This window comes from Gymnogyps californianus, chromosome 2 (assembly GCF_018139145.2).
Source record: "Gymnogyps californianus isolate 813 chromosome 2, ASM1813914v2, whole genome shotgun sequence".
Taxonomy (NCBI): Eukaryota; Metazoa; Chordata; class Aves; order Accipitriformes; family Cathartidae; genus Gymnogyps; species Gymnogyps californianus.
In genome coordinates, this window is record NC_059472.1 from 112,902,140 (window position 1) to 112,928,976 (window position 26,837).

The 26,837-nt window shown below is 43.3% G+C and overlaps 1 protein-coding gene across 1 annotated transcript in view; it reads right to left on the reverse strand.

Moving 5' to 3' along the window:
- Positions 1-26,837, reverse strand: part of PDE1C (phosphodiesterase 1C) — a 215,853-nt gene that overhangs the window by 40,846 nt on the left and 148,170 nt on the right. The window contains exons 10-15 of the mRNA XM_050915808.1: positions 26,571-26,699; positions 15,088-15,189; positions 13,661-13,781; positions 9,398-9,479; positions 4,114-4,234; positions 2,728-2,903 (exon numbers count right to left, since the gene is read on the reverse strand). Of these exons, the coding sequence (XP_050771765.1) occupies positions 2,728-2,903; positions 4,114-4,234; positions 9,398-9,479; positions 13,661-13,781; positions 15,088-15,189; positions 26,571-26,699 (731 nt within the window). The remainder of the gene's footprint in view (positions 1-2,727; positions 2,904-4,113; positions 4,235-9,397; positions 9,480-13,660; positions 13,782-15,087; positions 15,190-26,570; positions 26,700-26,837) is intronic.

The window sequence follows — 26,837 nt, forward strand, 5'->3', positions numbered from 1 at the left end:
TTCCTTCCCTTCTGATCCCCAGTTGCTATTTGTTGTCAATCAACAGTTAAATGCTTTATCTGTCTTCTCTTAATAATTATTATTTTTATTGGCAGAGCATCCTGATGCATTGCAAGACACCAGTTTGACAGGGGTCAGCAATTTAAACTCCTGCTGTGCGGCAGGCCCTGCTGCATATGGCTAAGACAGGCAAGGCAGATGGAAGCGGGTGCAGAGACTTGCTGCAAGTCAGGAGCAAGACAGCAGCTGAGCAAAGGTTTTGATGCGAGGGCTCTGGAGTCCAAGAACAGTTCCTTAGTCCCCAGCCCATACAAAGGTATGCTGAGCCATACGTTTGTACAAAACTTTCAGGATAAAAAAATATGCATGCTTGTACTGCTAAATGCACCCAGAAACACAGAAATTATGTGAAAGTCAATGAATTCAGATGAACAGAAGCTGAGACTGCTTTCTGAATCTTTGACCCATAAACTGGGGCCCTGATCCAAGTTATTGGCGATGAAGTTTGGCAAAAACATAAAGTAAATCAACTATTCAGGGTTAAAGGTTCTCAGAAAAGTAAAGATAAAATTACCTACTCAAGGGCTCCCATGTCTAATGATGCAGACTGGTGAGCTCTCTCCTTTCAAGGGATCAACTAATTCTTCCATAGACTACCCTCAGGAGCTGCTAGAAGGATTTTTTTATGAGGCAATTAAAAATAAAACATTTTCCTCTCCAGCTAAAATATTAATAACCAAACACTTATTGTCAGGATACTCTGTAAAGAATGGATATGAAATACAGCATCAATACATATTACCAGTAGCAGCATTAGTTAAGCAATGTGTGCACATCCACTTGAATCATAACTTGACATTTACATGTGCACATTTAGAAAAAAGTCTTTATGCAAAGCAGCCACTGCAAGTGGGTACAAAGCACATTTAAAAGTTAAATATCCAGAATCTATTAGGATCTACTCTCTATATTTGGTTTAGGTGAAATGTAAGATATAGGGGTTTTTTATTTCCCCATAGGTCCCTCTTGCATGTAGGATTTTTATCTAGTAGATCCTTAGTAGACAAGTAAATAAGTATGGTACATGTTGAAATGAAATCCTTAAAACTAGTTAACTGTATTGGCTTCATTCACTCAATACTCCTATACTGTGAAACACTGACCGTGTTAAATGCTTTGCGTGTTTAGTTAGCTTTAATTTGTTTGGTCCACAAAGAACCATGAAATAGTAAATACCAATTAAAAAAAACCAAAAAGCTAAAAAAAGCCCCTGGCAAACAAGCAGATTTTGAATTACGTGTTTGTTTACATTTTCCTGGAATGCGTAGAAAGGCTTTTTCTGAATGGCAATTTTTAATCACAAAGGAAAATTTAATTTGAATAATAATGCGTGCTTTCCTGTACCTTTAGACAGGCCTTTCAGTTGGAGAGGAACAATCTGCTCGGGCAAATATGAGAACTACACCAAATATTCCATCAGCCCTGAAGCCAACGCCACATAATACTTTAAAATCAAACTCCTTCCACTTACATGAAATACAGCAACTGCATTAAATAAGGGTTTGAGTAACAAGCATTCAGCTCAGAGAAGAAATTGTATCACAAACAGCTTCATGAATAAAAAAAAATTAATCAGTGATACATTCCTCCTTTTTTGGTTCCAAAGCTGGTCTAAATCACCCCAGGGCTCAAGGAGACCTTGGGCAATCATCCAGCCCCTGGAGGCAAGGGGCAGTTATACCTAAGTCGTTCTCAACAGATGGTTCTCATTAGTTCTGAAAGATCTCCAACAATAGAGATTTGCCAATGACTAACCTATTATCAGGTTATAATCACCTGCCAGTTTTTCTCCTCTTAACAGCCCAGGGTATTTGAGCAAAAAAATAGTTCCCTTATTTTGCAGTAGTCTTCAGAAAACTGCTTTCAGCTATAACCCTTCTCAGCTATAAACAACAGTTATCATCATTTGCGTTGCTGTACTCTGTATTGTCTGCAACTGGTCCATATATTTCCTGAACTGCAGTGGCCAAAACTGGACACAGCACTGCTGTGAGGGCCTTGTTACTGCTGGAAAGATGGGAGGAATGCCAGAGGGGTCTTAGAAGCAAGGTCTGGGGTTTTGTTTCATTTGGTTTGGGGTTTTTTATTGGTTTTTTTTTTTTCATGACAATATTGAACCCTGGTCAACTTGCGACCAACACGGCCCTCATTTTCTTCTGAAATATTTGCAGTCCCTCCCAGATTCATGACATCATGAGCATTTGCAGCACAGTTCCCAATTCATTATCCAAGTTATCACTAGAAATATGAAACCAGCTGTGAATCCAGAATAACCTGTCCTTCTCCCCTGAGTTATCATCCATACCTCTTTCAATCTTAACAGTGAACAATTGATAACCTATCTCTACAAATGCTGTTCCAGCTATTTTTGCACCCGTCCTGAGTCTGACCTATGACTTTAGGGGACCTCCCTTACAATTATTATTTTTTCCTCCCATTGTCCATATCCTCTTCATTCAGTACACTTACACCACGTAAGAAGAGCATAAGGCACAGATGAGTCACAATATTCCTGTCTTTCTGAACTCAGTGTAGGTTGTTGACCTTGGAAAGCAGATTCTTTCAAACTAACAGTGCTTACTTGGAGAATAATTTGACTGAAGAAGAGCTTGTAGAAGAAGAGGTCAAAAGAATTTTTGTTCTTTCACTAAGAAGCCTGGCTGTTACCTTTGGTGGCTTGCGCTTTCCATTTCTCCCGGTTCTGCTGCACCACCTCAGTCCAGGTGGCTTTAAAACATTTGAAGTCCACAGTGAGTATGGAGCAGTTGAGTGAGGCACTTCCTTCGGACCCAGTGCTTTTGACACTTGATCTTTTAACTTCGGAGGGACTAATGCTATTCAGACTGGGACACAAGATCACAATACACAGAAGAAATCAGTATCCCATATACCCAAATACAGCTAAGAAGAAATAATGACTGTAAGTCTAGATAACTTAACAGAGTCAACCAGGAAAAACAAAAACTAAGCTTGAAGCCCTCATCCTTCCCTCCCTCCCTCCCACCCCAGGGCAACTGATGTTAAAACAAACAGCACAACCTGAGCCAGTATTAGAAATAAAGGGCAGCTTTTCCTGCTTATTTTTTGGTATCCATAGTCCCTAAGAAATAGAATCACTCAAAGTGTTGCCATTACCTTTGTTGTGCATCTTCACTCCCTAAATATTCATTAGAGTCAGACAATTCTAGAAATCAAATATGTCAAAGGAGGAGCCTCCTAAAATTCACCAATGGGAGCCATTAGGCACAGGACATGAGGCCAACTTCTGTCCAGGGCTTGGTGGCCTCAGCTGAGGTCACGCACTCATTTCAGTTACAGACCCTACAGTTGTCTTTCAAGGATGGACACTTCACTGTGCACATTTTAATAAAGACAGCAAGATAACTGACCTAGAAAGATATTAGTGCTTGCTCTTTGTGTAACAGTCCAAGAGTAAAGAAGTCACCTGGGAGAGGGAATCCTGACTTGGTAGACCTACTCTAGGGAGCACTAGCCACGTGGCATTTGAATCCCAAGACATGCCCTGTCCATGAAACTACTAAAAGAGTAGTTTCTCTACAACAGCAGAGCAGGTTGAATGGGCCAAGAGTCCTTACACCCGAACTCCAGGTGAATTCTGGTGGTACTTCACACATTTGCATAACCCTAAATACTGTCACTAAAGTGTGCTTATACTTCCCAGTCCTCTTTTGTATTTCAGTCTCATTTATACTTCTAGACATGAAGAAATGACTGCCTCCCAATGACTCCTCTACCTTCTCTTGAACATTAGTGACTGAGAGAGCACTAAAGTTCACCTAATTGCATCGCTACAACCATTTGTGCTCACTGCCTTTGGAGGCATGGCTCAGATTCATGCCAGCCTCCCTCTTTGCTCTCCCCTGGGCTGGAGTTTCCCTGCAACAAAGTCATGTCACACTGTGAGCTGTGGTATCAGCAATGCAGGTATGGGGCTTTAAGCCACATGGGAGACATACGCTGTGGGGGGGAAACTGGGGGAGTTGGGCGCAATGGCAGCATGTGCAGAGTGAAGGGAGAGGGCGTGTGATTCACCTGGAACGCCTGAACCCGGACATGCCAGAGCGGGAAGCTTCATCGATGAGTGGAGTCACAATCTTCTCGGTCATGTCGGTCAGCACAGTAAAAGTGGGTTCCACGATGAAATCAATGAAACCTGAGCAGAAACACAAGGAGAGTCAAGCAGGCAAGGGAGGATTTATGTGGAGTCACTGCTTCAGTGATCACAGACAATCACACTGTAGAAGACAGAGTAAAAAAATTATACCTTGAAAGAGGGATAGGCAAATACTAGAAAGGGAAAACGGAGTTATACATTAATCCCTGACCCAAGAGCCTGGATATAGCATGCAATAAAAGGTACCCACTTAAACACTGGAAAGAAACTGTGGCAAATCAGAACATAAACAGATGCATCAGAATTTGTTTCATATGAGGAGTGTGATATTTAAGCCAAATTCCTAGTGGATTTGGATAAAACCCCATTTCAAAGATGAACTCTCTAAAAGCAGAAAATTAATATAACAGTAATAATACTGGTAAGCTTTGCTGGTGTGGAGCTACATGCAAACCTCCCTTACTGCATATCAGTGGGTTGCTGTGAATATTCTCTCCTCAGTGCTTGGCCACCTTGTTCTTGTTGATAATAAAACAGATTGAGATGCTTTCCCCCCATTTTTTAATATAAGGAAAGGAAAAAAATAAAGGGCCAAATAATTTCTGCTTCAGTATACAGTTTGGCAGAGATGAATATGGCTCCGATCTGAATGTTGGGAAGGGCAGACTGAAGGGCCCTGTGGCCATAAGCTCACGAGATAAAGGAAAATTCAAGTTGCACGGAAAAAATGTGAGAGTGAGGAGCTTACAGTACCTTACACCTTCCCCTAAATTCTCACCTGGGGCAAGGGCTATTTCTTATGTTCATTTTAGCACTTCACTTGGCAGATTTCTTATTGCTGCAGGTAGCCAAGAAAACAATGATGTCCTTAATCCCTCCTAAGGCACAGCAGGATTCAGGTCTTTCCCTACTGTTACAATTTTTAAAGATTTGGTAATTAGTAACTATTAATTATACATTCATAATATTATTATTTCTCTGACTGGGTCATGATATGCTTCCACAACAGACCCTGGTGATTCTAGGAGATAATAGAACAATAAAAGGAGAAGAGACCACATGGGCCAGGCACCTGAATTCACAGATGCTTTGATCCACATCTTGAGTGCAAAGCAGTTGAGCGTCCTTCTAGTTCCATTTCTCTCCCCTGATTTTTGCTAAATTTCTAAAAGAATGGGTAATTAAGTGTATTTTCATGCCTAGCCAAATTAAAAACGTTACTTGCAAGTTCTCAGAATTTCATACTAACATTCTGTAAATCTGGAGAAAATATGCATTCAGTCTTATCTGAATATCTGAATCATGTGTCTCCATAACACTGAGACAGTCTTATTTATTCAAATTTAGGGAAAAAGAACTCCCTTCCTCCCAGAGGGTTAATCAGAAATGTATGCAGTATAAAGCCATGACAGGAAATTGTGCGCTAGATCACAACCCAGATAATCCCAGCAAACTTCACACAATTTTTTAAAACACTGGAAATTGTACTGACTGAGAACGGTGTTAAGTGTGCCACAGGAATCCTGAGGATAATGATTTACCTATGTGTGTGTGTCTGCCTGTCCATATGTTTCTTCTATTCCCCTTCACTCAAAAAAATTTTTACTTCTTAATGACCAAAGAAACCCAAGCCATGGTACTTTGTCACTTCTGCTTGGCAAGTAATACCACTGCCATATACTCCATCATCACTAACAACCCTGAGACATGTGAATCTCTGATACCAGATGCATGACTGTGTCACTAACTTCAGCAGCAAGGTGGTGGGATCCGCTTCCTGAGATACTCAACATTGGCACATAAACACAAGGTCCAGTTGTAAGTGTCTAAGAAACAAGTTTTCCCTGGGAGAAGTCTTGCATCTCATCAACAAAGACAGGCAGAGGTGGCACAAGGGACCACAGGGAAACAAATTCAAAGACCTCGGAGAACTTTTCTTTGATAAGTGGTATTTTTTCCTCTATTCCCTATAACATGAATAAGTTATTCAACTATGTTACCTTAAAATGGGGATTATAATAAAGTTAGGAAACATAATCTGCTATCGTAGAAACAAAACTTAGGACTTTATTAATAATTATGTAACTTATGCCATATTCCCAAGTGCCTCCCCCCGCCCGTGTTCTCTCTCTTCTTACCTAAAGACACTGTGATTTAAATATGGTGATTTAGTTTGCTAACTAAAAACCCTGAATATCAAATAATGAACCTGCATTTTAAAACCTATTAATGCTAATGACCAGTTTATCATCCTTGTTCTTCTTCAATAGAATGAGCATGGTAAATATTTCTGTACCCCAGTGACTAAGATGATTTTACCAATTAACACTGCATGCTGAGGGTGGATTTCATGCATGTGCCTAGTGTTCATTCATTCCACCTGAGAACGTCTCCACGGCAAACACTGGCTAGAGGACAGTTTCCCTAAAGCTCACCACCAAAAAAAAAAAAGCCTTTATCCAATGTTTTCTGAAGCTGTAATTTTCTTTCTTGCCAGCCAAAGGACAAAAATAAAAGGATGCTGCTACATTTATCAGCTGCAAAAGAGGACAATGACAACAAAGGCTGATCTCCAGTCAAACAAGCTTCCTACAGTCTGAGACAGACAGAGAAGCTTTAACTCCTGATATTCTTGTTGGGAAATACAAATCTTGACCTGGTTTTCTTTGCACTTTGTTTGTCTCCCCCACTCTGATAAGCAGCCTGACTTCTGGAAGTGAATCTCTCCTGATTTCTGTACTTCACTGTGGTACAGAAATATTTACCACATATATTCTATTGAAGAAGAAAAAGGATGATAAATTGGTCATTAGCATTAATAGGTTTTTAAACCCAGGTTCATTATTTGATATTCAGGTTTAATTATCAGCTTAAACTCTGAAAAATTTCTTCACAAACTGAAGCAACAGAGGAGAGAGACATTCTTTCTCTTGAAGAAGTTTTTGCTGTTAGATTGCTTCATTTCCACGGAAAAAGTCCATACTGCAAAACCTTCAGTCTGCATTTGTGAAAATCTTTTGTTAATGAAAATGCTTGCCCACTGTTGTTGCATGTGCAGTGACCTTAGAGCAGCAAACCAGCAACTACAAACAAGTCGAGCCACCAGAACAGGATTTCTAGGCTCTGTCCCTGACAGAACCAAGAGCACAATTTTATTTCACAAACGACAGAGGTTTTTTATTTGTGGGAACTGATGGCTGCTTGCTGCAGATAATAGCACAATTTGGAATTCAATAAGAACTGACTTTTGCAAAGAAATGCAGTAATTACTATTCCAGGGAACAATTTGTTAAGGTTATTAATCAGGAAAATAAATGAATGGGAACAGATTATTTGTCTGAGAATCTAGCCTACAACTTTGAAAGCCTTACCTCAGCAGATAGCCAGAAAATGTAAGAGGTTTTGATTTAACAAAGGAGACGTTACAGAAAGACACTGCCAATACGTGCAGCAGACTGAGAAATGAAAATTTTATAATGTTAGAAGGCAAGATTTATAGAGAGTAGCCTATTAATGTCAATGTATTACTAAACTGCACAAATCGAATATAATGACAAATAGTATATGACTAAATAAGGCTGCCTTTGCATACTGATGAGTGCCTCTTTTATAAGGTGGAATTGTGCTGGTGATGGTTTAATTCATCACTAATTTTGCAGTGGCTTGACACAAGGGGCATCAGTTCAGAAGTTTCTTGGCTCTCCTGACCTTCCTGAGCAAAGGAGCACAAAAGAGGAGGACAAGAAAAACTGGTTTCCAAGCACACACAACCCTATGCAGACGGACCCCGTGGGAAGCACAACTCCTCTTCCTGTAAGGAGTGAGGGACATATCTGAAAGCTGATAGAAGGAATGTGAAAGAGAAGTCTCTACATGCGCTTCCCTCCACACCAGCCAGAGAGAGAGAGTGAGTTTATCTTCTCCCACAGCACAGCAGTAGGTGTAGTGTGCCCAGGAGTCCTCAACATGGGTTTTAGCTGAGACTGCAGCACTTCAAGTTTGCTGCTGCTTCCCTCCACCAAGCTGCTGGCAGAACACACAGTTGCACTGTGCTCTACAGACATTCCCACTCTTCTGGGTTACCGTTGCAGAGGAGTACATGCTACAAGTCTGGCAACCAGGCCAGGCTTGCATAGGGCTTTTCAAGTTCAGATTCTTGGCTGAACTGTCTAAACATCCAAAGCTAGAAAAATCTGGGATGGGGTCCCTCAGAGAATGGCTTGCCTAACAGGAACAATGAAATAATTTTGAACAGAAATGGCTTTTACCACAGATACAAATCTGGACTTTCCTAGGTTCAGGGATATCTTTGTCTTGTTGTTTGAAAGAAATTCCATACTTCAAATTGTTTGTTTGTTTTCCTTTAATACATTCTCTCTTTTTCTGCTTCTGGTCTCAGTTCCCTCATTTTTAGGGTCTGTGTTATCTTTCTTTTGTTATTCCATTTGGCTCCCTATTCTCCAGTTGAGGTTAGATCACATTCTTGTGTCTACTTCACTTGCTTCCTAGGTATAAAAATCCACCCACAAATCCACCTCTTCTGTTGTCTTTTTTTGCTCCCAGCCTCTTGAACAGTTCTACTTCACATAGCCCCTCTCGTTTTCTCACCAAATACCAGGCTTGTTGCCTCATCCTTCTCCTACTTTTTCACTCAGTAACTGGAGGAGAGGTAGAGAAAGTGCTGTTGGTGAGTCTGTAAAAAGATCTCTGTTTCTGAATGGGTGGAGCAGAAAAAGGTTTGCTATTTGCTTGGCTTCAGTGAAAAATATTGGTTGGCTTGAAGCACTGGGAGGGAAAGGGTGGGAAGAATAAATGGAAAAACATACAATAGGTTTTGCCCAGGTCATCAAAGGGACTGACATTACATTTTCATATCCACCAATGATACTCATATCACAACACATTGCCGTGTGCGCTTCATCTTCACAGCACAGAAAACCATGGAGTAGTGTCATAACCAGGCACTGTAGTCATCTCTGCAGACACATCAGAAGTAACTTGGTTACTGCATGGAACCACCACCATAAATTTAGTGGCTCCTCAACTTTGATTTGTTGATCTGGGGAAAATAATGCCATTGTGCTTTATTTCCTCTCTTTAACATAGTTCCAAATGATGAGAGATCACCATGATCTTAGCCCTACAGGGAGGAGTAAGTTTTGCTTTTAAGATGCTACTTTGCATGCACCAAAAGGGACGTACCTATTTGAGACTGAGCAACCATAGTAGACTTGCGATCACACAGTGGAGAGAAGGGAAGCCCTAGTTCTGCTTCTTTGTCACCCTGGAGAAACAAAATCAAGAAGAAATTAGAAAAAGACAAGACACATTGCATTTCCGTATCTTAGGTCACGACTGTAAAAGCCTCTCATTTTACTTTCTTTAATTAAGTTTTGATTTTGGTTTGGTTTTTTTAACACAAATTGTGGAGAATTTGAGTCTGGCTGGAAAAGTTGTAGTCCAAGGAGAAGTTGGTGAATTAAGCATCTTGATTTCAGTGAATCTTTCCTCAGAGCTTTCCCTGCCTGCTTGGTACTTCTGTGCACCAACTAAAAACTCACTTGAGCACAAGAATGCTTCTCACTGCAGTTCTCCAGAGAACCCAGCAGAACTCAGTTCTCATAGCAAACCTTTCAAGAGAAAACATCAGTGTCAGGACTGATTTTTTAGGGCTTGCACTTCTTTGCATGTCTTTTTTCAGTCTTTCAGATAAGGAATTCACAGGTCATGGCTGGCCAGATGCAGATTACTTTTTTCTTCCAAAGGAAACACTGACATTTTTCTACGAGAAAGTAACCTGCTCGGTTGATGTGGGGCAAGCAGTGGACATTGTCCACCTGGATTTCTCCAAGGCTTTCGATACAGTTTCCCACAGCCTCCCCCTAGAGAAACTGATGTGTTACGGTCTAGACAAGTGGTCTGTGCGGTGCGTGGGGAGCTGGCTGACAGGCTGCACCCAGAGGGTGGTGGTAAATAGCTCCTTTTCAAACTGGCAACCTGTCACAAGTGGGGTCCCCAGAGATTGATATTGGGCCCCATGCTGTTTAATATCTTCATAAGCGATCTGGATGATGGGATTAAGTGTACCCTGATGAAGTTTGCTGATGATATCAAACTGAGTGGGGAAGTGGACACTCCGGAAGGGAGAGCCACCCTGCAGGAAGACCTGGATAGGCTGGAAGAGTGGGCTAACAAGAACCTTATGAAGTTCACCAAGGGCAAGTGTAAGGTTTTCCACCTGGGAAAACACAATCCAGGAGTGCAGCACAGGCTGGGATCTACCCAGCTGGGGAGCAGCTCTTGGGAAAGAGACCTGGGGGTCCTGGTGGACAACAAGCTCAATATGAGTGAACAGTGTGCTGCTGCAGCAAAGCAAGCCAACAGGATGCTGGACTGCATCAACAAGGGCATCACCAGCAGAGATACAGAAGTCATTACCCCACTCTGCTCAGTGTTTGTCAGGCCACACCTTGAATACTGTGTTCAGTTTTGGTCCCCGCTATGCAAAAAAGATGTGGACAGGCTGGAGAGGGTCCAGAGAAGGGCCACAAAGATGATCAAAGGACTGGGAAGCCTGCCATATGAAGAAAGGCTGAGAGAACTGGGTTTGTTCAGCCTTCAGAAAAGAAGGCTTAGAGGAGACCTTACCACCACGTTCTAGTACTTAAAGGGTGGCCTACAAAGAAGATGGAGACTCCCTTTTTACTAGTAGTCACACGGAAAAGACAAGGTGTAATAGGTACAAGTTACTCCTGGGTAGATTGCGATTGGACACAAGACGAAAATTTTTCACAATGAGAACAATCAGCCATTGGATTTCACACTTTTAAGATTCAGCTGGACAGGGTGCTGGGTCATCTTGTCTAGACTGTGCTTTTGCCAAGAAAGGTTGGACGAGATGATCCTTGATGTCCCTTCCAACCTGGTATTCTATGGTTCTACGATTCTGTGATTCTGACATTGTCAACATTTTACGTAAGTGCTTAAGTACAAAAGTCCAAACAAGCTTTCCAGCCCTCAGAACTGAAAGTGCTTTTCTAACATCACAAGATAGTGCAGAAGATCGAGTGTTATAACCCCATTTATTTCCAGTCTTTCAAGCTGCATATTCTCAAAAAGCCCTTTAACTTGGTTCAGTCAGTCTATAATATATTGCTTTATGCTGCGAAGATATATAGGATGACATAGTTGCAATACTCCCTACTGAGCATTCAAATTTAAATAGCCTGTTAAATATACTATACAATCAATTCCTTAAATCAGCAGCTCACTTTAACTGTGCTAAACTTCTTGCCAGTGTTCTGACTAATGTCAAACGGAAGCTAAAAAAGCCAGCAAACTAACCAGAGAAAAACTTCTGTAGGCATAAGAGCTGAATTCTTCTTCTTTTTGCCAATATAACATACATGAAATGGGGGCACAAATCCTGCTAGAGTTTTGGGTGGAACATCAAGCAATAGTATTCTTCTATTGCAGAACAATTCTGCTTTATGTTAGGAGTCTGATATACAAATATCAGGGTAAAACAGAAACCAAACACAGAAATATTTCCAAGTAACATTCCTTTACTGTGTCTGCTGCGTCTCAGGAAAACCATCTCTCAGTGCCAGCTCTTACCTAATCATCATTCTTCTCTTACTCTTTATGCCTCTTAAAAACCCCAGTGCCTAATTCTTTTTAGGAAGGAATCCCTAACTGCCTTTCTGACTGCTCAGAGAGATACGTGACTTCTTCTAAGCTGTTTGGGCAGCTCCCTCATGGCTAACTAAAGTGCATTAGTAAAACAAATTAATTCATGCAAGATGTTTGCTTTAAGAGATGCTCACTGTAGCTGCTGAATGTAAAAAATCAGTATTGTACTCAGAAGCATCATTCACACCTACAGCATGGTTACTTGATGTAGGAAGACCTGTGTCACATCACAAAATACTTGGAAACCAATAGGGCTGGGGACCTGCAGAGCACATAACAGAAAGGACAGGAGAGGGTCTGCAGGTGAAGAGCATAAGGAAATAAATACCTAATCTGAGGCCAGCCCAGTTTCTTATCACCATGGTCCCCTCTGGCTAGTGGTATTTCTCAGCTTGTGGGAACAGTGTGTATTGTTCTTTTGCTGTCAGGTAGGGATGTATTTATTGATCTTGTACTAAATAACTTCAATGAACACAAGTCAATGCTTCATGGTAAGCTTAAAGGTTTTGCTGAAGAGGGAATTAATACTGCATCTGAATTTGGAACTAGAATGCAAGTTTTATATAAAGCTTTATCTAAAAGTGGAGGGATTTGTCATTCAAAATTAAAGTAGGATTTGTTGGCCAAAACGAAATTATTCTTATGAAAACATAAAATAATAATTTTGTCTTCATTACCTGTGTAAAACAGATCAAAACTTGGGCTTTTTGTGGTCTCATATCTAACTAATCTTATTTCCCTCGCCAGTCTTTAGGGGACTCAGCAGTGGTGTATTTTAACATATCTAGTATAATTTTGAGCTAGAAAAGCATAAACACGCACAGAGTTTTCCCTAAAATATATGTGAAACTCATCCTACTTGCATGAGCCTCCAGTGTGGCAACACAGAGACAGCTGCAGGTATGATCTACCTGCTTCCACCTAGTAAATCCATTCTTGGTTTGAAAAACAAATTGAAGGATTCATTTCAAAGCAAATTCTTGCAGTGTCCTTATTAAGAAGAGATTCCTATAATGCCTTTAAAAACAGATGCCATTTAAAAAAATTGTTAGAACTTTTTAAAAATTGTCATGTATTTTTCTTTTTTGCATTCAGATTTACTATAAAACATGAAGTTATTGAACTTTGGAGGGAAATTAAGCACTTAGTTTTCTGCTTAGTTTAGTAATTCATATTGGTGAAAAGTATCCTAAACACTCCTAAGTGCTCTGTTTACTTTTACTTTTTTTTTTTTTTAAGGCAGCTCTTTAAATTCTTTTAATTAGTCACTTGGGGAGCTTATAGCTATCACACAGAGCTTAATGATTTGTCTAGATTTGTGGGTCTGTCAACAGGCAGTCCACAGTGAGCTATAAACTAGATCAGTTCATCTAAAGTAAGGGTAATGCATTTTTCACATCTACCCCAACAATGTAAGTACAGTTCTATAAAGTACAGCTACCTAAATCTGTATTCTATGATTCTACAGCTAAGTAGAATGTCACATACTCTATATTTTGCTACTTTGAAACACATATTAGCTTCCCAAAATAGAATTTCTACTATGTAGATAATGTCTATATCTATAGGCAGTGTATCAGACACTAACTTCCCAAGAGGCATAAAAGCCAGTGCTACTGGTGCCAGATGAGAAAGCTTCGTATCATTTAGGAGGTTCTTGCATAAATCAAGAGAAAAAGGAAAAGATCTGTGTTCATATTTTCCTACTTCCTTGCCCAATCCTACACACTCCTTCTGTGCTGCAGAAATACACAGGAACTTCCCTAGCTTTACCTGTCTGAAGAACTCCTCTAGCAGAGACATGGTCCAGCGATGATGGAGATCCCAGGCCTTGGCTGGATGACTGATATCTGCTGTATGCAACAACAGTGATAAGGCTTTTGGCTTGTCAATTCTGAAAACCCAAAGGATTAAACAAATTAATTGTCTGCTCTTGCAGTGGAGAATGACAAAAATCTCACCTAAGCAGGGAAATGAGGTCATTAGAATCTTTGGCCAGGATATTAATGGAGTGATTTCTGTGTTCATAAAATCACACAATTATGAAAGATTGTCTAATTTCTCCAACATACACCATTCCTGTTGTAAAAGAGACATTAAGAAGTGCAAAAAGAAACTTTGCTCAGCCTTGCTGAGCTCCTTTCCAGGCTTGCTTGTCTATACAAGCAGGCTTGAAATGCTGCTGTTTCCCATTTCAGCTGGGATGCATTTTATGCAGCTCAGAAGAGAAGTTGGTCCCTACCATCTTATTGTAACAAACAGTTAGGATCTGATCTCAGGGGCACTGATGAGTCTACACAGTAACTGATGTTTCACTGCTAGAAAACTAGTGTGAGGTCAGAAGGGGATCCTTGCATCTGGTTCCACAGAACAAAAAAGGCTGGCAATTTCTTAAAACCATAACCTGAGAGGCTAGGCCAAGAACCCAGTAAATAATGCTTTCTTGGGATGGGTAGTCTCATTTTTTAATTATAGCTTTTGACTGTCTGAAATAGCTGGAAGAGTTGTAGCTTTTGAGAGGACCAAGTGGCCAGCCACACTCTGGTCTGATACAGGTATAATTCTGGGAGGCTGTGGACAGACCTGTGTCCAGGGTGAAAAAATTACCATCACTCAGAGCTTTCTGCAGTATAAACGGCATTTTATGGGGAAGAGCTGTGAACAAAATATTACAGCTCCCAGTGGCGTACTGGGAAGAAGAAAAGGCCTTCCCCATACTGCTCCATCTGTTATTTTCTAGTCCTTCCCTCGGTGGATCTCAAGTTGTTTTCATCTGTCCTCTGGTTATGGAGCAGGCCCCTTGCAGAGGTGGCAGCTGATACCATCTGCAGAAGGGCAATGCGTAAGTTGTGTTCTGCAGATTTTATAACTTTGAGTCACACTCAAGCTGTAGAGGTCACTCAGCTGGATCATGTCCTTGATGTTCCCCTGATATGCAAAGGGAAATGCCCAGGGAGGCTTATCCCATCATGGCGACCTTTGCAAGCTTTGGTCCACCAGCACAGAATAGAGATGTGTGTATAGGGGGGTGCCAGTCCACTCCTAAGTGCACTCATTCAAAATTCAACAGCAGAAAGAGAACTGATGTGGACATCAAAAAGAGTGAGGGCCTCTGGAGAGGTGCTTTTGAAGTCAAACACAATGGCAAAGCACCAGCTGAAATGCAGCCCCTCACTGCACAGTGTTGTGAAGTGACTCACCCTTCTGGCTGCTGCAAAGCATTCTTCATGGCTTTGATTTGCTGGAAGTGACAGGACATATCGGTGGCCAACACCATCTCAATCACTAGAGCTCTGAATTCCCTTTTGGATGGCATCACGATGAGAGGAGCAAGGAAAGAGAAACACAAAACCCAGCATCAGACACACTCCAGTTTCTTTTGTTGTCTATCTGCAAATTATTGACAGTACTTCTGCCTTTGTATGTCACTCTTTCCGCTACCCCTCTTTCAGGGACGGGGAAGAGGATGAATGATTTTCTACACAAACACAGGAGTGGGAGGGCTGCAAATTAAGCCAGGTGGCTAATCCTTGCTAAGAGAAAGCCTAGATGTTTTTTGAAGAGCACGTTAGTATTAGTACTCCTTTTTCAATTAAGCACAAACCTCTTAAATGGATTTCTTTTATAGGGCATTCTTAGAAGGAAGTAAAAAGACTGTTTAAAGCCTCGGCATGAATCAGGTGAACTTTTGAGCCTGAATCTCTATCCAATTGACTAAAACTGGTTGATACCTATGTCGAAAGTTTAGTCATATTATTAAAGGAAAAACAGTATGTTAAAAAAAAATCTCCTAGTATACATGATACATATATGCAGTCAAGACCTTTGAGAACCTGCATTACTTCCCGGATATTATTCGTTCGAACTATTCCTATATGAATTTTTATTAAGCAAACTTGTTTAGGATCCAGTTGAAATTCCTTTGAAGATAATATGCACGTCCTAGAGATTTTAAAATATCAGAACATTCTAGCACACAATACAAATGTATTTTCTTTTTATCCCAGTTCAGCTATCCACAGGTTAACAGAGGAAGAACAGCCCAAGTTTAGCATACCAGCTCAGGATTTGGGAGATTCAGAAATGGGTCAGCTTTCATTTAAAAATAAAAGTTACTATTCTTCTTTTCATGACTGTTTCATGAAAGACGTGGTCTACTTTGAGCATGTCTCTCTTGCATCTGGTGACTGTGCTCAAGTTCCAGCCCCAGGCCACCACTGTGTAGAGACCCAAGACTGCTGTGCTTACCCCATCCCACGGGTGGCACGTAATGAATCCCCCAGCCAGGAGTTCTGCACACACGTTAAGATGGCATCAGCTGGCCTCGCTCTTCCCCCAGTATACCCACCTCCTCCACCCCACCCTTGTGTACAATCAGTTGCATAGCCAACAGCATTCACGATGATGGTGGCTGAAAACAAACTTATTTTAAATTATTTGAATCTTTTTTTTTCACCAGTCCTGGTCAGTTCCCTTGTCTGGTTCATTCCCACCACCACAAACCTCACTGTCAGTACACATCTTCTGAAACCAAAGTCTTGTGTTCCAGCATGTCCAAGTTCCTTGCATAAAGATTGTGAAAGTGATGAACTGAACAACTATATACGCTAGAGTCAGGATAAGATACTGATGTGAGCAAATTCTGGAAACAGGAAAACGTCCCCTACCTTTCTTTACCATGTGTTAACATACTATGCATCTTAGAAGCTAGCCCTGCTGTGAGCAGGAGGTTAGCATCAATGACCTGTAGAGCTCATTTTCAACCTACATTAATCTAGGCACATTGAGATGGTTGTATCCTGCAGGGGGGGCAGGGTGGAAAAGAAGAAAAGAGGGAAAAAAAAAAAAGGGAACAACAAAGTTTAAAAAAGCATTCTAACAAGGGAAGCAAAGCTGAAATGTCACTGTTGGAACGCAGTGTTGCGAGTCCCTTGTTCCTGGTAGCAGACAAGTGGTTTCCTATTGTGCTACATTAGAGCCTAAACCAAATGCCACATCTCATTTGGCTGTGGAAACAATTAGTGCTCGGGATTATTCCTGGGAAACAGCAGACGCTTCACTACGTCCTCTGGAGTGCAACTCCATCATAATGGTCTGCACGGGATACTTTGTGCGTAGCTTATTACAGTAGGAATACAAAACCAAAGGGCTCAGCTCAGGCGACTGAGTCACTGACTTCAGTGCCAGCACGTACATATGCTCCCATGCACACAAATTCTAGTTTCCCTTTTAGAGATATAGATCTGGAATATGCACATTCTCTGACCTCTGCACATATTTCAGAGCACTGTTTCCTCTGAAACAGAGAGGAAAAATCCTTCAGAGACATTAAAAAAGAAAGTCTTTTAATACGGAAGAGTTCTTACTTGTCACTTCAAACATCCGGCATCACAACAGCAGGTGACTTGGAAAGGCGTGTGGACATAGGTAATTTACTGGACATAGGGAATGGACATGCACGAGAGAAAATCTCAAAAGACATACGCTAGAGGATGATAGGTTTGTGCATTTGTTGCCAGGTTGAGATAAGGCTGAAACACATTACAGAGAGAACTGAAGAGAGGTATTTATCCATTCCTTGGGTTTGCTTCCCAGTCAGATTGGAGCCTGGGATACACACACCTGTTACTTTTTGCTCTGACCAGCTTTAGCACTTTGTTTCTGCAATGTCTTCAAAGTCTACACAACACATTATGGTGCTGCAGTCGGCATGCTGCAGAGCAGCCCTGGCTAAACAGTCCCCAGAAACTGTTTGCAAGAAGTGTTTCCACTGAGGTATCACTGGACTATATTTAATGATGCTAACAATGCACAAAAGCCTGCTCATGTTTTACGTGACATACTTTCAGCGTCATCTGTCTTCAGGCTGGGCTAACACCTTTATATCAGAGAAGCACAGTATATAAAAGCAGAGGAAAAGCAAGTCAGCTGAAAGAGTTTCATCTTCTTCACCTTTCAGAAACTGTAGTTTACAATCTCAAAGAAGAAATGCGGTAAGAGAAGAGGCTGCACTACCTTCAAATGTCTACACGGTGCTGTGAAACTGTGCAAAAGTATAGCACTGAATACATAGGCTCTATAAATATTATTATTATTATTATTGACATACGGTGAAGAGGCAGGCACATTCAGCTTTCACTTCCAGTGTTACCAGTGGGATTCTAAAGTCAGAGATCCCCTGGGTATTTCTGCAATATCTTCTTCTCCTTTATTCCCGATGACTCAAACCCAGGTTTGTATTCAGGAAGAGGTTCATGAAGAACCAAAGTTAATTCACTCACTCAAATAGTAATTGTCCCGAGTGATTTATTAAATAACTTCAGGAAAATTATCCAAGTCTTTAAAAAATAGGTAACCTAGAACGGTACCCAAGAAAAGAAGAATTAATGCAATCTGATGAAAAAGGAAGGAGGATTATACCTCTATAATCTATCAGCTATATCAAGCTGATATAGGCAGACACGCCCTTGAGTTCATCTCCTCCAGACAGTCCCACTTACACCAGGCTAAGTATTCACAAGCATGCTCCTATCAGAACAGTTTCCAGTAAAGATAACTTGCCTACCAACGCAGGCCAAGGAAATGTCCTGGAGACAAGCTGCCCTCCGACCATTAAAGAGCTAAACCTCTCTCCTATTTTATTCCTGGTCATGCAGCAGCATGGCAACAAGGATGGTAGGAATACAGAAAAGGTATCCTGAGATCTCCATCATCCACAATGGTTTTCATCACCTGAAAATGACACTGCTCGTCAGCACCTCCTCCCCACCTGCACCACCCCTCTCTGGCCCCTAAAAGCTAGTAAAAAGCTCACCCAAACAAAAGACAAACAATCCCCTAAAGCTGCGGTCTGCACAGTGCCCTTGGCAAAAAAGCACCAGCCAAAGGCAGAAAGGAAACTAGGAAAGAGCGGAGAGATGACACCTTCCCCCATCACACCGGGCCATACTTTAAAAGTCGCTATTGCCTTCTCTAGCTCGACAAGCCATGAAAGCAGACGACTGGAACGACACCGCAAAAAGGGGCACCTGGGCATCTGCTGCCACCACGGCAGCACAGGCACAGCAAGCCGTCACCAGAAACACCTTCGCACACACCTTCCTCTTCCTGCCTTCAACCACGCTCAGCAAGATGTCTGCTTGCACACTGTTTGCCATTGAGTCGCTCTGCAGCAAGGAACAACACCGCCCTTGACTCCCTAACTCATGGGGTGCTCTCACGATGGATGGTGGCTTCATCTTCAACCACCCATTCGCTAGCTCACGCAACAACTAGCCGGGGACAGCAGTCCCCCACGGGCCTTCCCGTCCTCACACCGAAAACCCCACCTCCAGGCCCCAACCACCTCCGTGGCCCTACAACCGACTCCTCCCCTCGCCCCTGCGCAGCAGCCCGCACGACGCCAGGCCCTCTCCTCCCCTCTGCCCCTCTCTGCTACTGCCGCCTGCGCGCACGATGCCACTTGCAGGGAGCCCAGCCCTTCGAGGCTGACGGAGACTCCCCGACCCTCCGGGGACACTCTGCCCACTGGCCCAGTCAGGGGACCCCACGCCTGCCACCACGACGGGGCTGCAGCCCAGGGCACACAGCGGGACCTCGACGGCACTCCCGCTGCCCGACGGGCACCCTTTCTCTCTCGCAAGAAAAATGGCCCCCCGCAATGGGGCCTTCATGGCCTCCTGGGCCACCCTCCCAGACACAGCACCTTCCGTTGGTGACGTCACCAGCCTGCCGTTACACAAGCACGCAGCCCTGTGGCTGGAACGCAGCTCCCTCAGCAGCTCGCCGGTCTGACACCCAGCGTGCTTGCGAGACGAGGACCCGGCAAAGCCACGCCACAGCCCACGCTCACTGCGACGAGCCAGAAGACCTTCTGGCAACTACTCACCATGCCTCCACGGCCCCAAAAACGCAAGCAGCCCGACGACAGCACCGACACCTATGGCAGGCCAGTGCTGCCTGGCATTTGCCCCAGCACTCTCGTCGAGCCCATGGAGGTCGACCCCCCACAGAATGGGGATGAGCCCATGGAGGTGGATCCACCTCAACTCGAGGAAGAGCCAATGCAGGTGGATCCACCTCGCGCAGGGCTGATGGGGCACTACACCACCACGGCCGGCGTGCCTCCAGCACCATGGTGCCCAAAGCGCCGCAGGACCCACGGGGGCTCGCAGGACCCTCCAAACAGCCACCTCCCAAAAAGCGCCGCCACCCCTCAAGCCGACGCCAGCCCTAGCTCGACCAGCCACACCGACAGCCGGCAGCCTCATCACAAAGATCACCCGGCTCTCAAGCCGCAGATGAGTCCTGCTTCCCCACCACCCACCCTCGCCCCTCGTCAACGGGGGCCTTCTCCTCTGCTCCCACCCCTGCGGAAGAGCAGACCAGAGGGGCTGCCATCGTCTCAACGGCAGCGACACAGCACCAGGAGGAGTCCCTTGGAGACAGCTGCAGACCACCCTGGAGACCGCCGCAGACCATCGGAGACGACCACCGCAGACCATCAGAGACGACCGCCGGACACCATTGGAGACGACCACCGGAGACCAACGGAGATCCTCGGAGACAACTGCCGGAAACCGGCGGTGTCCGAGGGTCTCCGGCGGAGACCACCGGACACTGCCGGAGACGACCACCGGAGACCCTCGGAGACGACTGCCGGACACCGCCGGAGACCCTCGGAGACGACCGCCGGAAACCGGCGGTGTCCGAGGGTCTCCGCCGGAGACCACCGGACACCGCTGGACGACGCCAGAGACCACCGGACACCGCTGGACACCACCGCCGGAGACCACCGGACACCGCTGGACGCCGCCACCGGAGACCACCGGACTCCCCTGGACCACCACCCAGGTTATTGGGGCCTGCAGGTGGCATTGTGTCACTCTGAGCATGAGAAAGCCAGTGGGGGGGGCCTGTCCTCAGCTAGCTCTCGCCTCAGCTACCAAAGGGGTGGCTGAACATGAAGCCAGACCTGCCCTGGCAGTGCGCAGAGAATACCAACGCATCATCCAAGAAGCTAGATGCCCCAGCCCTGCAAGCATTCAACATGGTGGAGGGACAGCTCTTCCTTCGGAGAAGCAGAAGCCGGCACTTCTCACAGGAAAAAGTTTTGGCAAGATTGGCCAATAAACAATTTTAAAAAAACAATAAAAAACAATAAAACCCCATTAAAAATTATTCTTCCTGACTAGAGCCTTCACTGCATTTTCATTAACTAACTGTCCTGGTTTCAGCTGGGATAAAGTTAATTTTCTTCCTAGTAGCTGGTACAGTGCTGTGTTTTGAATTTAGTGTGAGAATGATGTTGATAACACTCTCATGTTTTAGTTGTTGCTAAGTAGCGCTTATCTTAAGCCAAGGTCTTTTCAGTTTCCCATGCTCTGCCAGCAAGCACGTGTGCAAGAAGCTGACTGCTGTATATGTATATATCATGTATATGTCATGCCCAGTATATAAACAGGGGGGAGTTGGCCAGGAGGTGCAGATCGCGGTGCTGGCATCGGTCAGTGGGTGGTGAGCAATTGCATCGTGCATCACTGGGTTTTTTCCTTCCCCCCCGCTTCCTTTTGTTTTGTTATATTCCTTTTCACTACTATTATTATTATTATAATATTTCATTATTACTATTGTTAGTATTATTTTTTTTACTTTAGTTATTAAACTGTTCTTATCTCAACCCACGAGTTTTACTTTTTTTCCTTTCCTCCTCCTCACCCCACTGGGAGGGGGGAGGGGGAAGCGGCTGCGTGGTGCGTAGCTGCTGACTGGGCTTAAACCACGACACTAACAGCCCGAAAAGCAGCAGCGACCAATTTAGCATCTCACGGCAGGTTTGCAGGATGCATCTCTGTTCGGTGCAAATTTGACCTAACTCCTGTCTTCCTCAGACACATGCAGGAGCAACTGACACGACTTCACTCAGAATCGGGCACTCTGCATCAGCTCTTTGAGACAGACAGGGCCTGACTCCTTCCAAAGATGGCTTTAGGAAACATTGCCATTCACACGTCCAGTCTACATTCAACACAGGACACTCGGGACACGTTCACAGGAGGCACTGGAGCCTGTCACTCCGCAGGGAAGAGCATCCACGGCTGGCTTCCGAATTGAAAAGCAACGTCACTGCGGTGGCCAAGGGACTGCAGAAAGGCAACAACTGTAACAACTGTAACAACAGTGCAAAATGTTGAACAGACGAACCTCCCTTGCACTGACACCTTTGCCTCTATGCTTCTGCCCATGCAAGGGCCAAGGGCAGATCAGACGCTGGCAAAACCCAAAGCGAACAAGAGGTGCAAAAGAGCTGCCACACGGCACCAGACTACAAGGCCTTTCGCTCCCTTTTCTGGCTGCAACAGTAACCAGGAGGAAGAAGAGGAAGAGAACGAGATACATATGTATCCTGTACACGGGCAGCCTTCCCTACCATCTCTTCTCCCCACTGAGGGGCCAGCAACTGCCTGAGCTGCCAGCTGAACCCAAACTGCAATGCCTGATCACCACTCTGGAATCTCTCTGCCTTCAATTTCTCTAGTCCATCTTCAAGCGTAGTTCTGTTGTTTGTCTCAACAACCACTGCGGGAACATCTTGTGCGCTAAGTATTTTTGTTTAAGCCTTCTATCCATTCCTGTCATTGGTGTCAGACTTCAGCTGTCTGTAGTTTTCTATGTAAGCCAGTTCAGCTGGTTTTGCTGTAGAGACTGGATGGAGATCAGCACCTCCAGAGCATGGCTCTTGTCATCCTCAGGTAAGTGGAATCAATTGTCCTTTGGAGGCACTGCCTTGCTCCCTTGAGTGAGAAGAAAGCTTAGCCAATTTGCTTCTTCACATCAGCTGAAAGGAATTCCAACAAAAGTGCGTTGGCAGAATCACCCAGGAGAGCTGTGGCAGAGTGAAAAACTGAGCTTGGGTTTCTCATTCATCCTCTTTTAGATCACTGTTTGTGGCAACAAAAATACAGTCACATGGAAGTGGTCGCTACTGAGAATATTATGGCTCTGCTAGGGCTTTGGAATGGGTTTTCTTGCAGGTTCTCTCAACAGAAGATCCCTTGTGGACTCATAGTCTTTTTTATAGACCTGGCTGTGCTGCTTGGCTAACTGAGGAGGGATTTTAATATTTCTCATTACAATTCCACATGTTTTCTCTCATGGTAGAATATACATTTCCCTAAGGCCAGAGGCAAGGAGCCAGGGAGACATCACATTCGCACACCTATAACCTAGCACTGAGACAAAGTTCAAAATAAATTCTAAGAGAACTTGCCCATGCCTTTTAAGAACCCCTGCAAAATTAGCGAAAGGAACAATTACATGGAGAGAGCAGGTTGTCAGGGAACAGGGTCAGGAAAAGCAATGGGAGAAGAGGGAAACCTGAAGTGCATTTCCTGGTTTATTACTCTCATACGCTGAATAATAACTCATCCTCTGGCCAATGTCACAGCTTTGATTTCTTGTTTTCTAACCAATGTCCTGCAGATGATTCACGTGTAAACATGGTATCTGGCACAGTCCCACTCATGGGCACACTTTTACGGTATCTTTACTACTGATTGCCGAGACAGACTCTGGCTGACTTCTAAATACTTCCAAGCCTTGCATTGAGCCATCTGGCAAATATCTTCATTTCCTCTTTAGAACAATTACTTCATGGCTTTACCTTTCTTGCCTCAGAGAACATTTCATCATTTTGTTGGACACTTTGTTGGATGTGTCTTTGCTCCATATCAGTGTCCACCTTAGAGCTGTATCCTAGTGAAGGACTCACATCCCCTTGCACTCATGGGAAAGGAACAGGAAAAAAGCCATTTTAGATCCCTTAACCACTATGCTAGGAACCAACAGTAACGTCTCCTGAAGCGAGCTGTTTCGCTCATTTTGTCCAGTTGAAGTCTCAGTACTTTATTCTCATGGAAATGAATAGGAAAAATGCTACTTCCAAGGAAATCTTTGCAATGGCTGATTCTCACTAAAGGTAGAACACTCAGAATATGCATATGCCCATCCTGAATGCATAGAAACAAACTTTTACAAGAAAAGGGTGTGATTATGCAACCATGCACACGCTATTATGTACAAAAGAAGGCTCTGAGCAAAGTCCTCTTCAGTCAAAAAACAGTCACGGTTTCTCACTGCAATCTCAAAAGGAATAACACTGATTGACAAGGAGGGCTCAGAATTATGTGAGGGACGAAACCCCAAGCAGCTTGACTGACAAAGTCAGTATCGCATTAAAGGTTACTTCCCAAAGCTCGACTCCTATACAGAGTTAAGGAGCTAAACATTTTCCAGATTTCTTTTAACTTGAAGTAAAGGGCTTGCACTAAACATACCCTGTTTCAATAGACTGCATGGAAATTATTAACAATGAAATACAGTGCCAGAAAAGACATCTATATCAGTATCTTGGAACGTATCTGTTGACTTTGCAGTTTATTTTCTCAATTCCCTGGGATCTGGTTTTGGTATAGTTTCTTCATTTACTTGTTGATGACTTGCACAAATAGGATTCACGAAATGAGACAACTCAACGGATTTTCAAATATTTCATAAGCAACAGAGGTTTTTTTTAAATGGAGAAAAAAATGTAGTTTAAGTACTAGTAAGCATTCAACTCTTTTCTCCTTGACTGTAGCCCAAGAGATCTTTCAGTCTCACCTGCTTTCCTTAAAACACCTGTGCCCATTGGTTCTCCAACTGTAAAATGTAGCTCTAATTTTCTGCATTTCTCTCCTGAAAATACATTCCCTAACGAGATGACTGAATACCACAAAAGTGATAAAATCCACATAGACATCTAGGATTGCAAAATCCACTGACCATCAGATTTTCTCTTACTAGTAATGTGAAAAAAGGAGTGAGAGCTCAGCTCAGAAAGGCACTTCAGAATTTGCTTTCCAAAAACCATCACTTGAGCCTTTTGCTAAGAGAGATTTATCACCTATGTCTACAAAAATAGTTACATTTGGACACATTAATAGCTTCCCAAAGCATCCTTCAATACTGAGGGTCCTATTTTTGAGTGCCAGTCTGGGAAACTCGGGGCTCCTTGGTTTTCTCCTCAACACCTCAGATCCTGCTCAAGTCAGCTGATGTTTCCAGTGCTTCCCAAATGTTTGCCTATGGGATTTCAAACTGGCAGTCAACAGCAAAAGCACACAAAAATCACAAAGTTTTGGAAGTAGAGCACATCCAGATAACGGCCTTTCTTCTGCAGCTGCTGCTTGATCGGTAGCTACAAAATAATAAAGCCCGACTTGAGAGAGAACAAATAAGCAATCCAAACCACTCAGTATTTTTGCTCAGGCAGTTACAGTATTTCTTAAAGACTTGCGTTCATCTTTGAAACTTTGGGTCTAAGTATATTGCCTCAACAGAACATACATGTGAAATCAATGAGAAATATCTCACGGTAGCTTTGATTCAAGCAAAAACAGTTTGAAACCTCCAAAGCAGACCATCTTCCTAAAGACAGTATCTATGCAAGGAAGCATACTCAACTAGCTGGTCCACTGTTCCTTGTAGACAGTGGCTCTAAGGCTGCTGTTTCCAGTCAGTTAGTTCCTTGGGTTTCCACCACCAACAAAAAGGAAGCAGTAATTTGCTGCCAATATTTGACAAGGCATTACCAGCTGTAGCGAAAAAAAGAAATGAGATTTTTAACACCTCAAGGCAGTTTGGGGGTTTTTTTCAAGTTCCTGCTTGCTGCCCACCATGAGCCTGTTTGCTATATTGGGGGATAGAATTTCTCAGGCCACTCCTCCACAACACTCACATTGATTAAAAGCAGCCACCTAAGTTCCTGAGTTTTATTCCTGGGGTGCAGCTACAGGATCGCATCATTGTCCACAAGTTGAAATAAATAGGAAATTCAGGCTAAACAGATGAGCAAGCAGAGCCTTCACTGACCAGCTTGCTAGAAGCCAGGCCCCAGACAAGGGTTCATTTCCCCACGTTTATATTAAAAGAAGACGAACTGACTGCTCAGCACCGTATCACATTTAAGTGTATGCAGGAGGCACCGTGCGTCACGTAAGATCCCACAAGTTGCTTCCCCTCCCATGAGAAAGACCACGGAGCAGGATTCTTCCTGTCTAGCACACTGCGCTAGTTTTCAAGTGCCACCCTTGGAGTTCCAAAAACCCCATAAAACCAGAAAGCTTTCATCAGTTTGAACTGTCTGCTATTAGAAAGCAAATCATGGGATGATTTTGGCGCATAAATCATCTGTTGCATGAGGCTTATTTTAAATTACAGCTTCTTACATCACCGTGGCACATATAGTACACTGATTTATACTCCTTGGACTGGATTCTTTTTGGCATTAAGTCCCATTTATAATTTCCAGGCAGGGAGTGCCAAAGTAGATAAAGGTTATGTTTATGCTTTAGGATGAACAAACAGCAGGCTAGCTCTACACTCATTTACAAATGGATGTGTACAAAGGGTGTCTATTCAATTTGTATATTATAATCCATTGTCACAAAGTCTAGCCTCACTACCAGAGGTGAAAACTGAAAGCAGAAATAAGCAAGACAAACACCTTTTAAAGCTCTTCTTCTTGTAGCAATAGAAATACTAATACGGAATATGCAATAATGCATATTGCCATTCAGACAAGGTAATAACAGTCTATGGTGATGCTGCAGTGCTCCTAGGCAGCCACCATGTTCATTTTTACCTCCAGTCATCCTTTGAGAGATTAGATAAAATATTCTTCTCCTCTTCATCTTGCAAAAGACGATACGCCGCACTAACGTGGTGATTTTCAAGCACAGACCGGTCATTATATAGAATGGCTGAGTCTGACCTAGCATTTAAAAGAAAACATAGGAAAGGTTATGTTTCTTGCCTGTCTAAAGAGTCTCACATTCAGAAGTTTTCCTTTGATCCGCTACAGAGATTAGTTCTATAGCACAGATACGAGCATTTTAAGAGCACTTGTAAT